At 36.9% G+C, this 15,527-nt stretch overlaps 1 protein-coding gene across 1 annotated transcript in view; it reads right to left on the bottom strand.

Moving 5' to 3' along the window:
• LOC122807288 (carbohydrate sulfotransferase 11-like) overlaps positions 1 to 15,527 on the bottom strand; it is a 971,210-nt gene that overhangs the window by 336,086 nt on the left and 619,597 nt on the right. The window contains exon 2 of the mRNA XM_044078411.1: positions 8,940 to 9,022. Coding sequence (XP_043934346.1) covers positions 8,940 to 9,022 — 83 coding nt within the window. The remainder of the gene's footprint in view (positions 1 to 8,939; positions 9,023 to 15,527) is intronic.

Below are 15,527 nucleotides of genomic sequence, written 5' to 3'. Positions count from 1 at the left end.
GAGCACAGACCCAGTAACAGCAGCCCTGCAAGAGGCCTCTAATGAATCAAATCCACATTGCAAAGTATGTTCACCAACCTGTTCAGTAGAATGCATTAAGTCCTGTAATTATTTATTTTCAGCACAGTCAGGAATCAACATCATTTTCTGTTTAAGCAACCCAATAACATGTTGTTGATACTTTAACATATGAAACTGGCAGTTTAAAGCCGTAATGGCCAAGGTTGCAGAAGTGTAAACCTTCTTACCCCATCTATCCAGCGCCCTGGAGTCTCTATCAGAAGGGGTAGGATTTTTAGCAGTAGAAGCCTTAATGCCTTTGGGTCCCTGTGAAATAGTCTCTGGATCCGCAACAGGATTTTTAAAAAGAAACTTGTGTGAATCAGGAACCCTGTAATATCTGTCAGGTTTTCTGAGAGCAGGATTCAAAGAATCAGGGGCCAAACTTGATTCTGAAAAGGCATCAACAATGTCTAGTACAGGTGGTATAGCTAAAGGCCTACGCTGAGGCAGGAGTAAGAAATCCCTAAGCCTCTTTTTTGAATCAGAAAAATCCTGTCTTTCCCAGTGGAAATGCTCCCTTCGAGTATGTAACGTTTCACCAAAAGAAAAATCCTCTGGAGGGGAAGCAGAGGGAATAGAGTCCTCTGTATCAGAATCCTTATAAGTAGATAAGGGTAACTCCAGATCATCAGAAGAATCAGAAAAATCAGAATCCTGGTCAGAAGATTCATAAATCTCTAGGCACATTGACACACTGACTCTTATCACATATCATAGTGTTCTTTTGCTCCCTTCTATACATACTTACTACATCTGTAAGCAGTTCTTATTACCTTTGTAAAACTATCTCAAATTGTACCTTTTGTCCTGCAAAATCCAGGTAACTACTGGAAGCCAAACTCTGAAAAATATCTGTCTAAACTCATTCACTGAACCCTTGTACTATTTCTCAAAACTGCATCTTAGTCTTGTGCTGCAAGTTTTAACTATAGTTAACAAAGTAAGAATAACTCTACTTGTAAATACATTTTTCACTACCACCTGTTTTTGTATGAATATCTTACATTGTATAAATGTATGTATAGCTGTAATTGTATAAATGTCTTCTTAATTGTGGAGCTTTTATCCCAGGGCCTCCACTAAAAATGGACCTGGTCCAGCTGGATTTTCCCAGTTAACAAATGTAAAATAAAATAAAATAAATAAATAAATGAAATAAACAACTTCAGTCCTAGGTCTCTTAGAAGGGGGAGGTTGGCTTCCCCTGATTAAAGTTATAAGATCTTCAGCTATTCTTATCATTTGTTTTTTAGGTATAAGAGGCCTGAGCATGCAGCCTGGGTGTCAGTTTCTTAGGCATGGTTTGAGATTTAGGCCTAGATGAAGAAGGAGGCGTTGGTTTAATATGCAAGTCTGTAGGCCTGAATACACCCTCAGAAGCCGGTGCCTGCACAGCAGCTCTGGACCCATCCAAGGTAGAGACATCCGCAGGTTCCACAGTTGAAGCATCTCATGGCATACCAGACTCCGAATGGGTCTCAGTAGAGGCCTGCGAATCAGAAGTAGCGGGTATCAGGGGCTGCGAAAGCGCCTCACTGAGTACCAGCGTACTGGCGACTGGCTTAGGAGAAGTGTCGTCGGCAGCTTTGGACCTCGGCGGCCTGTCTCTGTCTTTAAATTTGCATTTTTTCAGAATCCCGGTAGTCGGCTGGCTAACTGACGACATTTCTGGATAATTAAACTAAGAAAATAAATATTTAGAGGCGAAAATATACCGACGACGGATAGCGTGCTGATTAAATAAAGCACAAAACCGACAGCAAGGTACGTCGTGGTCAGGGCCCAGGCAAGGAATACAGTACGAATGAAAATCTTTGTGATGTATTTGCTTTCACAAGTAATGCAATTATTAACTTTTACTGACATCGGTAAGGAGCAAGAAAAGGTTTCCCCAATGGGGTACTTAGCTTTAGTTGAAGACTTCGGTAAAGAAAACTCGAAAACGAAAATTTCAGAAGTCGGCCGACTGGCATTTGCAAACTGCTTCTGCTTCGGGCACTGCACGGCAAGAAAGATGGATGTAATGGCATCGGCTGCATGTTTTATACCCCTGATGACCTGATGTCATGGAAGAAGGGACAGCAACCGACTCAGGACCCAAGACTTTGTTAATCAGGCCGACTGAGGGCGACTGCAAGCAGATAACCCAAATGTAATGACTGCAACAGTGAAACACGAAGAACATCCACACAATAGCAGCAGCTAGTTTGCAAAAAAGTTGTTATTAAAAAGGAGACTGTTTTGAATCTAAAGTTGCAGTCAATTAGCATTTTAAGCTCAAACAATGACCTTAGCTGCAAAGTGTTAATTATGTAAATGCCTTGTGTACATTTATGTAAATGATCAAATGAAGGCTTAACTTACCTTTGTTTCTATGTATGCTTACTTGTGTCTTGTGTTTTTAAGTTTCTTAAGGCATATTAGTACCAAAACAGTACTATTCAATAAAATAATGCCCTTAGCCATTTGATAAGTACTTATTTATATTTTATTTTTTAATGTAGTGGAAAAAAGAATATTTTAAGTGATGTCTGTCCTGCGCTGTCTCCTAGATGCAGATTCCCATTCCCATTACAGTTATATGATAACTTGGTAGGTTCAAACTAACTTAAGTTCCTAAGAACTTAGAATCTTGGTCCCTAAGAACATTCTTGGCTAAACAGATTTACCAGATACTTTGTGTACATCAGTACATTTGCAAAGTGCGACATTAAAAATAATGTTTAAGGTGGTAAAACCAACTTTTATTTTCACATTCGGTGATGTTGTAGAACAGTACCTCCCCAGGTGCACAGTAGCAAGTCCTGCCTAAATCTTGCCCACCACCCAATACCCTATAATGTGTTCGAATAATGAATGAATATTCTTGTTGATGTCTTCACTGGCTGCATGAATATTCCTTGGGTATTCGGCACATTAGCTTGCGGGGGCACTACAATTACCTAATGCTAAAGAAACAGCACTACAATTCCAAGTAATATTTTTTTTTAGTTTTTGAAGGGGGGAAGCCCCTCTGCACCCCCCACATTCCCTGCAAATTAAATATACCAACTCCCAAGATCATACTACATTGACGAAAAGGGTAAATTTCCCGTTCCGCGATGTACTGCGATCTCCATTCCTGACTTTCAAAGTTTTTAAACTTTGATCAAAGTTTTGATATTTTGATCATCTAATAGGGATCCCTTACAACTTACATTGAACACTTGCAGCATTTAATTTATTGAACACTCCCAAATTGGCGTGGGTGACTGACAGACATGTAAATCAACAACCAATGTTTGCATGACGTCACTGTCAAATCTGCATGGCAGTCAATCATGCATCATTTACATACGACATCACAGCCATTTGGCATGTCAATCACACAAGGCACGCCCACTTCGCACAGAATGACTGGGGAGGTATTATTCTACAGCAATGTCAAACATTCTTTTTTTGTTTTTTTGCAAAAATAAACTTGGTTTTAAGACACTCATTGAGAAAAATGACTTTAAAAAAGCTTCCAAACATGCAAATCAAATATACTGTTGCCGTATTTATGGCATGAATATTCACATTCCGACAGGAAGTATGTATGCCACTATGTGGAGGCCAGGTCGGATTACGTTGCATTAGAGTAAAACAACCTTGAGAAACAATTATTTAATTGCCACCTTGCTAAATTAACAGTTTGGAAAAAAAGGTAATAGTTTGTCAAATTGTTAATTTAACAGGTTGGCAAATAAATAATTATTTCTCAAGGGTGTAGCATGCTAATGCAATGTAATTCGATGTACATGACTCTTACTGGCATATGAATATTTACGCCATAAATACAGCAACAGTACATCTGATGTCCCTGTTTGGAAGCTTTTTTTTAAAGTTGTTTTTCTCAAAGAGTGTGTCAAAACTAACTTTTATTTTACAAAAGAGAGTGTTCGTATGCACAAGGATATAAGTGAACACTTTTTAATGTAAGAATAAAAGTTGACTTCATTACCTTAAACATAATCTTTAAGGGAATATTTATCTGGATGAAGAAGGGCAGGTTTATAAAACAGTTGCAAAAGAACCCCAGTAACCAGGGCTGGCTTTTGGTCAATTAGGGTCGATGAATAAGGACAGGTTTACAAAACAGTTGCAAAAGTACCCCAGTAACAATTTTTACCTAAATATGTATTAATGCTCATGGACTGCCTAACTCTGTGTTACTACAGCTGGAATGAATGGATACTTTAACAAAGCTATTTGACAGAGTCAAAGCACACACAAAAGATGTACCCCAGTAGGAATTTACAAATACTGTCACAATGCAAAAGGTAAGCAGGTGTCTGATACACTGCTATTTCAACCGAAGTCTATTTTGTTAACCAGACTTGGACACTGGTGGGTTCATATTGCCCTTTATGATGTTTCTGATTTGACAGTTTTTAAAGCCCGGGATATCTTTTAGGTTACATGGATGCCTTTCCCTCCCCCTTGTTGAATCTACCCATTACCTACTGTTAACTTTGAAAAGACATTACACACCTTAACTGATCCTTACTAATACAAATGTAAGGAAGTTGTTATGAAAATGAAAACTTTATTTTTACTGCTTTGCATTTTTCTGTTAAGTGAATATGACTATGGCCACTGCAATTTACCTCATGAAGCACACAGTATAGCAACAAACTTGTGAAGAGCACTTACATATAAGCATAAAGAGCACCCCTGCAAGAACAGCAAGCACAGCACTCTAGGCAATCACCTAGTTTGCCTATGCGTAAGCCCGTCCCTGCTCACTACTATCCACTTTTGCAACAATGCATTTCCATCAGGAGTTCTAACATCTTGCCTTTAAAGGTCCCATGTCTTAGCATGACAGCAGACAAACATTAGGTTTGGGTATCTGCTTCCTATTACCAGAGTGTACAGTTCAGAATGTCAGTATTGTATTTTATACCATAGATTTCATCTAACTTTTCAGGATGGTGAGGTGGTGTGTTTACACTACAGTTCAGAACTACCTCTAGTAGACAACCATGCACAACAAGTACTGGCATTATACTGGTTAGCCTGAGGGTCTTTAACATTTCAATTAGTCAGTATATAAATAAAAACAAAAATCACAGTGTGGTTGTATCATATTCGAACTGCACTGCAAGGTGGGAGCTTCTCTCTTCTCTCTAACTATAGAAAGATAACTTGACTGAAAATGTGTTGCCAGAAGGGTTTCTTTACCAAATCTAAAAGTTATCAGCACTCTAAGAAGTGACTATCAGAAAGAACATATTGCACATGCAGTGCACAGACCACCACTCTTGACATGTATCTTCTTCAGTCAATCAAAAACAAACAGGAGTAAAGAAAACACTGTAAATAATGCAATACCGTTGACAAGATGTGCTAACACTCAGCCAGGCAAACTTATATCTTCATTACTATATCACTACAAGATATGTGCTCAAAGACTACAATAAAAGGTAAAAGCAGTGTGTCAGCATTAAAAGTCCTTCACTGCATAAAACACAAATGCAAACACTTTCACACACACTGATTATTCAATCTAAACAAAACGAAAACCACAAGTTTCCCTTATAGACAAAAAGACATCTTATCATACAGCTAGTGCCTTAATGACACATTCTTCTTTACTGGTTTTATATTAATCATTTCACCGAGTCCAGAGAGGAATCTGCATTCGATATAATTTGTATGATGGTGTTTTTTTCCCTCTCTTTATCAACTACTTAAGTCCTCATCCCTTAGTGTGGAAGCCACAAACTCAGTAACTAAAACCCTTACAACATTTAAAACTATTGCAGTCATCAGCATGTTTATCAGTTTTGTGTTTTCTTACGCCATATAATTTCTTACAAGTACACTTATGGAGTCTCGCTGTCCTACTAACATAAAGTAATACACTGAGCAATATATACAATCTGCAATTCTGCATACTTTCCCAAAATAATACTTGAGTAAAAAGACAGAAATGGATTGAAGCTTAAAAAATTTAAGTGTGGGCAAATAACTACATTTAAAATTGCCAATCTTAGTTGCATTCGTATTGATTTGTGTAGTCTTCTTCTATATCACCAATTTAATATTACTACATATCACTTGTCTTACTCTTAAACCTAGGAATACTTCTGAGAGTATTAAATGATGATTTGTTGGCACTAAAAAAAATCCTGTTGTTACTAATCATATTCCTAGCAGCATAAACATCCTTAGTAAAAGACAACTTGTATGCCAACAAAATACAGGCCATCTCTGACGGCTTACATGTTTTACAAAAAACACCAGAAATGCAGATAATGGAACAGCACTTTATTAAATTCACATCTGCTCTTAAGCCTCCTGGCTCTTCTTCAGGGGATAAAATATATTCAAAGCAGCGCATAACTTTTATAAGTCAATTCAGTCAAAAACAGCCAATAAAAACATACTGCAACAAATTAATGTAAATAACTGCAGGTTACTTCACCTTCAAATATGTCCTGGCTCTTAACAATGGTTTCATAGAAAAACAGTGATTTAACCCTGTCCCCACTGAGGCTGCCAGGTCTGCTCGCCAGAAGCTTTTTTTCAGTGAGGATTTCTACCAGCAGTTGTCTCCAATTCATTTAAGAAATCAATGCTTATTTGTTTCCAAAATATTTTATGTAAGGTATATACTTCTCATTTTCAAATCATTAATCCAGTCTACTTCTTTCTAAAAGAACTTTCCATCAAATACATCATCTCATCAGAAAACTGCACATCATTTGTAGTAAACAAAGTAATAAATACAAATAAATATATATATATATTCACTGTATTACATTTTACAAATGTAGGATGCATGCAATTTTCATGAAGACACATTTACTTTTACTTCCTTTGTATGAACCCCCACTTCCATTGTACTCAAAATAATTCTTATATAGATCAATTGCTAAAACAAAATAGGTATATATGAGGCTAACAACCACCAGGGCCTTAATAAGCCTAGCCAAGCTATCCAACCCAGTTGTGGCCCTATGTATCATGGGCATTTATTAGGAGGGAGTATGTTAGTTAGGAAGTTTCTAGAGGTTATGCGGAAGGTGGGTATGTAGCTTGGGCATTACTGTCTGCTTCTGTCTATCAGAGACATCGGGCACCAGACCCAGGGTGAATTTCTGATTACCCATCCATTGGTAAGGGTTATGCTTAAATAGGGTTACAGATAGACTCTGCTTCACATGGATGGGAAGCCTGTTATATTACATATATGCTATATTCCCTCTATCCACACACAAATTTTCAAAGTGCAGAGAAGCACAGTAATGGTCGTCTGACTTTTAACCAGCACCCAAGCTGCTGATCTGCAAGACATAGCCATATTAAAGTGGAGTTTGTGCAAGGGTGTCAGCTTATGAAAACATATGTTCACAAATACCCCACATTAAGCTGGAGCACAGGAGAGGTGTCAGTATATGGAAACATGTGCTCACTAACACCTAGGTATTGCATACATGAAAAGTAGTGTGGCAGAAGGACAGTGTATATTACAACAAACCCTCTCCACCTTCTACTATGACAGAACATTGCCCAGCTCTTGTTTCTTAACAGAAAATAAAAAGCAACAGGTAGGCCATGATTCAATCAAGGGGAGAGGACAAAAGTAATAAAATAAATTCAAAAATGTAAGAAATTTTCATAAAACTCATTCCTATGATATAATACTCACTCACTGTTCCATAAAAAAGATGGCACAAGAATGGTGCAGCTCAGGCCCGACCATTATTTTAGGACCACAGCACATTAGCTCAAAGTATAAGCACACTATATGGAACTGTTACGATTACCCATAAACGTAATCTGGCAAATCTTGCATGCTTAAACATGGCCTGCGTTCTCTCTCTTCACATTTGTCACAATAATCTCAAATCCTTCCTACTGTTCCTTAACTTGGCTTTAACTTATTACCAGTTCAGCACTGAAGTTGTGTTACAACATAACATGTTCCCATTTATTATTTCTTCCCTTCTCTGTTCCATCAAACAGTAAAATGCTTCCTTAAATGCCCACTTGAATCATTGTGGAAAATGGCTCCTCTCTTCTGTTTTACTTTTTTGTCTTGTGCTATTCTAGACATGGGTCCTCTTAACCCTTCTCACACCTGCAATTACTGTCTGATACCTCCACTGTCACCTAGTTGAATTCTCACCATGTCCAAACCATTTTTTTGGAATTTTTCCTTCTTTTCTACCTATATTTACAATACACTGCTTATACACCTTGTGCTCTAGTTGTGTATGTTTACATTTTTTGTCACTGTATTGGTTCTACACAGACTTGTTCCTGAAAATAGGACATTTACCTTAGCTTGACAATACTTGCAGGAGCGGCCTTAGGTGAACTGGTACCCTAGGCAAAAGGGCTTCACAGCACCCCCCCCCACCATACTACCCGATGCCCCCATCCTGGTCTTCCTACACCAAATAAATACTAGAAAAGCACCCCTGCTAGGCTGGCGCCCTAGTTGGCCTATGCCTAAGGCCGGCTATGAATACTTGGCATCACAATTACTTGCATTAACAGCAGGCTGGCTAACATGATGAAATAAGCTGAAGATACATAATAAGCAATCTAGTTAGACAACGCTACCTTTGCTCAGCACAATGCAATGGAGTCTTACTGACTCTTTTCCATGCCCTGGCTTCATAAACTAGTATTTACTTGGAATATCCCCAAAACCTGAAGTTGCACAGCAAAATTAACAATGTGGCTTGTGGATCTTTTAGGAAACATCAAGTACAACTGGTCAGTAGCCTTCAGTTTTGCAAATTCCTGGACAACATTGGAAAACAAGAGCAAGCTTATAGAAGCATGTGAGGTAAAGAGTATGAAACAGGAAATATGGAAGAACTGAATATTTTTCTCACCTGATCACTGTCATAAAGTGCTTGAAGAGGACTTCGTCCTGACTTGCTATGAAAGCGGTGCCTGTGGAGTTTTGCTTTTTCAACTGCAGGGCAGAAAAAAATGGTTTCAGAATAATAGGAAACCTTATATGTGAGCAGTTAGTAATTCAGCACAACACACACACACACACACACACACACACACACACACACACGCATTATCTGTAACTTTTAGGTAGACAGAAGCAAATATGGTGGAAAACTAGATCAATTTCAACAACAACAAAAAAATTAAATAAAATGACAAAGTAATTAATTTAAATGTGAATGAGCAAGGTGACAAATTCTGCATTCATATAAACAAAGCATTTAAAAAACATTATACAAACTGATAAGAATACAGCTTGTTATATATGTTATTCCAGAATTCAACTGCTTTACAAATAAAAAAAAAAGGTGACTCCCTCAGGAAATATAACCTGGATATCAAATCAGTGCATCATGGACTTTTTATTAGACCTTCAGGAAATGTATACAAATAGTTAAGTCAAAAGAAACGTTAAAATGACAAATGGTGAACCTCCTGTAAAGAGTGCAATCAAGGAAATAATTTGAACTGAAGGCTGCAATCTACACACGATCGAAGATGACATTCTTTACTGTGTATACATACATTTTGAATTGTTTTACACCAAAGACATTTTGTCAAATAATAACTGAAAGGTTGTTTCATTACAGGACAGCTGCAATCCACAAATAGTCTTGTTACCTCTGAGATGCAGCGGTTTTAGAAGGAACTATAAAAAGTTGGAGAAGTATCACATATGTAGTAGTTTCCTCCCTTCCTGAACATGTATACAAACAGAATTCCAGCTGTTTTCCAAGTACATTTTATTCTCAAAGGAAAAAACAACGAATAGGTTTGGACAGTACCCACTGAAGCATGCTAGACGTGTGAAAATTTACAAAAACATTCAGTGCTGCCATACAGACCCACTGAAAAATCCCCGCAATGCACCAATTTCTGTACATGACAAACTAATTTGTTTCGCCCAGGTAATACTATAGACAGTCAAATTATGAAACAGCTGAAAAAAAAAAAAACAGTAAACAACTATGGCCATAAACTGATGACAGGAGACGATTACAAAGGATTTAAAGAAACCAAATGAAAATCTGACTATAATGGAGAAAGTACAGTTGTGTAAGTAATCTTACCATAACAGTAGATGTTCAAACAATCACTGCTGCAGTAGCCTTAGCGATGAGGGTTATACCTTGTTAAGAATATAACAGCTGGCCAGCTTCCAAAGCTTCAGGGCATACTTCACACACCCGAACTGTCAGACAGCTCGAGCTCAGTTGACTAAAACACAAGTTTGTGCACCAAGCCCTTCAGAGCTTTCCTGACAACAAAGACAGATAGGCTGAGCCCTGAAATGGCAATGCTAGGAAGAACAATAAATAAATAATCACACCCTAGAATAAACAACATACCAAAAAATAAATAAATAAATAATAAGGGGGTGGAGGAAGGGAGGAAGTGGCTAGTTTAGCAGTGGTCATTCGAAAATCTGCTGTTATAAGTTTACTTACACAACTGCAGTATGTTCGTCATAAAGAACTGAAAGTGGAACTTGAACGTAAAAAAAAAAAAACATAACCAACTAAAAAACAGCAAAAGTTCATATAGTGGAATGAAATGACTGACTCTATAACTATTTTTAAGTGCTTTCGTTCATTTTAATGCTAAGAACTTCTTCAGAAAAATTCAAGCCATCTTCCTTCCCTCAAATACAATACATTATTGTCACATGATTGGTATTAGCCATTAAAAAACAACTTATAGTAATACAATTAAAAATGTTTGCTTTTCAAAAATCCAGCATGTTTTAAAGGTACAACATATTTTAAACTAGTGTCACAACACAAAAATGTAAATATATATAAACAATAAATATGTATGTTTTACAAATGTATAAATATGTATATTTTTAATGCTATAAACTCATGATATGAATTTTGAAAACAAAAATAAATAAAAATAAAATTAAACTGTTTAAACATTAAATTCAGATTTAACATTTAAAGTCTCTGAGCCATAAGGAAACATTTGATACTAATGCGTTCATTCAAACAAGGATCCTTGTCTACTGACGATATATGAATGTTTGCTGTTTTTTTAATATGTTCATCATATTGATCACTGCTGCAGCAGTCTTAGCTATATGGGTAGACTAACATAGCTTAATACATTTGGAAGATAGAAGGAGAAGAATCTAGAAGCCCCTGGAGAATGGTCCTTGCAAAGTGTGATCTAGATCTAGAAAAGGAATCAAGCTTAAAGTGTTTTGTAAAAGTATTTACAGAGGATAAAGTTGGTACTTCTAGAATACTTCTAGAATCCAACCCTTTTCAAAAAGCCATAGGTAAAGCCAAGGCCCTGGCAGAGTGGAACCCTTACCCTGCCTGGAAAATTTTGTTGTAGTGAGTATAAAATATTGCCTTAGGCAACCATTTGGAAACAGTATGTATTGACACATGTTGTCACTTCTCTTACCGTCACAAGAAAAGAACAGCAGATGCAAAGATCTGAAAAAAATACTTCTCTCAAGATAGTACAGGAGTTGTCAATGGCTATCCAAAATATGAAGTATCCTTTCTCCCTCATTTTTAAGATCAGTAAAGAAAATGGGGAGATGGATAGTTTGGCTTAAAGTAAATTTGGATACCACTTTAGGCATAAAACACATTAGTTCTCAATTAAACCCTATACTTGAGGAAAATGAGACAGGGTTTCTCCTTAAGAGCTTGGAACTCAGATACTCTTCTTGCAGAGGTCAGAGCAATCAATAAAACTGTTTTCCGTGTTAAGAACCTCAAGTCAGCCAGATTATCTGGTTCAAATGGAGCAAGTGTTTGCTTCTTTAACACAAAATTAAGATACCAAGGAGAAGTCACTTTGCTTTAAGACCTCTTAAATAAAATCCCTTTCAAAAACATTTTGGCATGAGAAATTCTGAATGAAGAGTATTCATGGGCAGAAATGCTGAAATGACCAATAAATGAACCTTGACAGAGGAATAAGACAGGCCATAGGACAATCACACAATTATTGTAAAACCAGAGAACAGCTAGCCCTGAATGGGTATTGTGTATATTGTTGCTGGCACAACAAGAAAACCTTTTTCATTTGCCAATATATGATTTTCTAGTAACAGGCTTTCTTGCCTCCACTAATACCTGCTGCATGTCCTCAGAAAACAGGAACCTAAAGGAATTAAGACCCTTTCACCCAGGCAGTCAAATGAAGATGACTGATGTCAAGGTGTATTAAACACCCCTGTTCTTGTACGAGTAGATCCAGTCTGTGAGGAAGCTTGTGGTACTTGCCCCCAGCCATTTTTAAAAGAAGGCAGGACCACTGTTATCTGGGCCAGGAGAGAGTGACCACAATGAACTTGCTAAGGCTACTGCAGCAGTGATCAGTATGAAGAACATTTGCTATCATTATTAAAGCACAGCATATTTGGATACTGTTATTAGTTACATGTAGTTTGTGTCTGTCCAACATGTTCATTGCTTTAATAACAGTAGTAAAGAAAAAGAAAACTTAAAAATACTGTTATTATTAGTACCATAAGCGAAACAAGCATCTGCATTCTCGTTTGTGACTTACACATAGTTCTTTGTTCTCCATTACTGACAACATATGTCTTTACCTAAATTAATGAATATGTGTTATGCCTTCTCTCTCCTTACTGTAATCAGCCGTCCTTGGTGGTTCTACTAATTTACCCTGACTGCACGCATTGATTTCACCTGCCACTTATATGACTTGCTCTAATTTCATGTCCTTCACATAAATTTATGGAGTGGACTGTTACTGAAGACCGCGTTCTCTTTCAGAACTGAAGCTAGACTCAATAATTAATGCAAGACATGTACCATATGGTAGGGGAGGGATGCTCTCCATTTTCTCTCTGCAGTTTAGATATTTAGCAGTTCCTTGCTCGATAACAGAACAGATGTCCTGATGACATTATTCCATTTCTAAAATCTACCTTCAAGTTAAAGCACATTTAATGCTCAGATTTTTGCGTTCATAAGCAGGCAAGTAGCCACTGAGGTGGTCTGCCGCAAAAGAAGGATGACTGGGGTTTTGGACTGACTGGACAAAATAACTAAATATAGGGTCCAAAGACATCACTTTCTAACAATGATATTAAAAATTACCTGCTAGTGAGCAACAGAATAAAATGCCAAGTCATTCTCTTCTTTCTTTCTTCCTTCCTCTTATGCAATGTCACAGTCATACCACCACACTGTAAAAAGTACTGAGGAAGGGTGGCCTAATGGTTAAGGTGTTTGCTTTATAAACACAAGGTATAGGGTTTTAATCTCACAGGGGATAATTGGCTAGGCTTAAAATGGCTCGCAAGGGCAGTTAGCCTAGTACTAATCTATGAACCTATGAACCTATAAGAAGAGACGAAAACAGTTACTGACATACTAGGATATCAATCGATTATCATCTTATTTGGTCAGGCAGTTGCCACTGTACAACAGCAATGTTAAATGAGTACTGCTCTTTTCCCCTTGCCTCTTATATATTCACTCTTAAGTACTGTGGTTGTCAACAATTATTATATTTTTAACTCTTATTAAGAAAGACTGGACCTAATCAAAAATACTGATGTGACGAAGCTGAAGCTTTTTCAGAGCTATGATACAGAATTGGAATTGCCTAGACTGTAAAGCCTTGCAGTGTCTAATTATGGTGGTTGCCAAAAAAGGAATTACTAGAAAATGGAAATCAAAATCTAAACCAGCTATATTAGGAGTAGTGAATCTATTAACAGAGATAAAACAACTGGAACTGAGATATTTAGAAAAGGGTAGGAGCAAACTAAATAGGAAAAAATTATAACTGTGGGAACAACATATAAAGGGGAGGAATGAGGTTTAAAAGAAGGCAGGACTTAAATGAGCTATGTAATGTTTGACTGAAAATGATTGGGTAGATTATAAGTGATGTATAATGTTTGCATCTGGGAGTGTGTCGGTATGGTTTGTGATGTAAAATGCTTGCAACCTGGATTGTGTCTGTGTGGTTTGTTTTTATTTATATAAATGTATGAATGTTTATGTTGTAAATGATGGTTTAATAACGATGTTTCTTATTTAAAAAAGGGGCAGGGATTGAATAATTTATGTAACATTGCTTAAGTTATATGATATATAGCAATATATGTGAAGTATAATGTTTATTAATGTTAACGTTAATTTGTTAATAGAGTTTGATTACTTTTCTATAAATGTAAATGTGCCTATGTCACAAGGGCTAATTCAATAAAGGTGTTAAACAAAAATAAAAGAATGGCTGGACCTGAATTAACATCACTTTTGATTATATGAATGAATAAACAATAAACAATTAAATGGTCAGTTTAAATTGCTGCTTGTTTAATGTCTTTTACTTTCATTTCAAATCTCTGACATTAAAGTTCTGTGACATTGGGCATTTTGGCTGTTGCTATGTTTGCCTTGATGTGGTGACATCTGTCTGAAAATAATTTCTGGATACCAGACATTGGTCATATTTTATCCTAAAGATCTTGTCAGCTTGTCTCCATAACCAGTGGACCTGCAGGAGTACCGTTTATTGCTCTTGGTATTTCTTTGGCTTCAGTGGACTGGAGTGCCTTGGAATGTTATGGAACTCTGTTTTAAATATAAAGTTTTGTGTTAAAGGGCACTCCTGGTTGCCATTTCACTTTAGTGAAGTGAAGCCTCTGACTTCATCTATTTTCATTCATGTTTGTGGCTGTTAGTGGAGTCCCTGCCATCAGTCATATTTGTCACCTGGTCAGCTTTTCTCTTCAACCTCAAGCTACTGCTGCTGCAGTATTTTTCAGCATAATTGGAGCCTCTGCCACCAACTGGTAATGAACCTGACTGGGGTTTGATATTGGTGATCTCGCCAGCTTGTTCCAACATCCTTCTCATTGCTATATTTGTTATACTGGGTAGTATTCTGGTACTGTTCCTTCCACACTTTAGGGGAACATCTCATATCATTCTTTTATAACTTTAGGTCTTTAGTAATTTAAAGACTTTACAGTTATTAGCTCATGGTCTACTGAAGAAGGAAGAAAGGAGCATTTATTTAATGGAATTTATTTCACAGACTGACCTGTGTAATAAGTGAGGTGATTTATTTTCTTCTTGCTTGTCATCAGAGACAATATATTCCTATAGGTTGTATTATATTCTGCAGTTATTTCTTGAACTTTTGTTTTTTCATTCTACTAATTCTGTCTGGTTATGTTATATACTTTTTAAAAAGATTTATGGTTCTCATGGGTTCAAAGACAAATAACAGGCTAGCTGCCTTAGCAGGACATTTTGAAATTAGCCAATTTCATTTTTTTTGTGCTTGAATTAACTTAGCCCATTTGGTTACAGATTGGCCTTACCCATCTAGAGGCCATTAATTACATATTATCCCTAATGATAATAACTGGGATCATACCATAGATAGTTTGAGTTGGCCCATGCATGGGATAAAACATTTAGGAATTGAATTTACCCATTAATACTACAGGG

Source organism: Protopterus annectens, chromosome 7.part0 (assembly GCF_019279795.1).
Source record: "Protopterus annectens isolate FY-2018-M chromosome 7.part0, PAN1.0, whole genome shotgun sequence".
NCBI classification, from domain to species: domain Eukaryota; kingdom Metazoa; phylum Chordata; order Ceratodontiformes; family Protopteridae; genus Protopterus; species Protopterus annectens.
The sequence above is the reverse complement of the archived record's forward strand: the minus strand, read 5'-3'. Positions and strand labels throughout refer to the sequence as shown.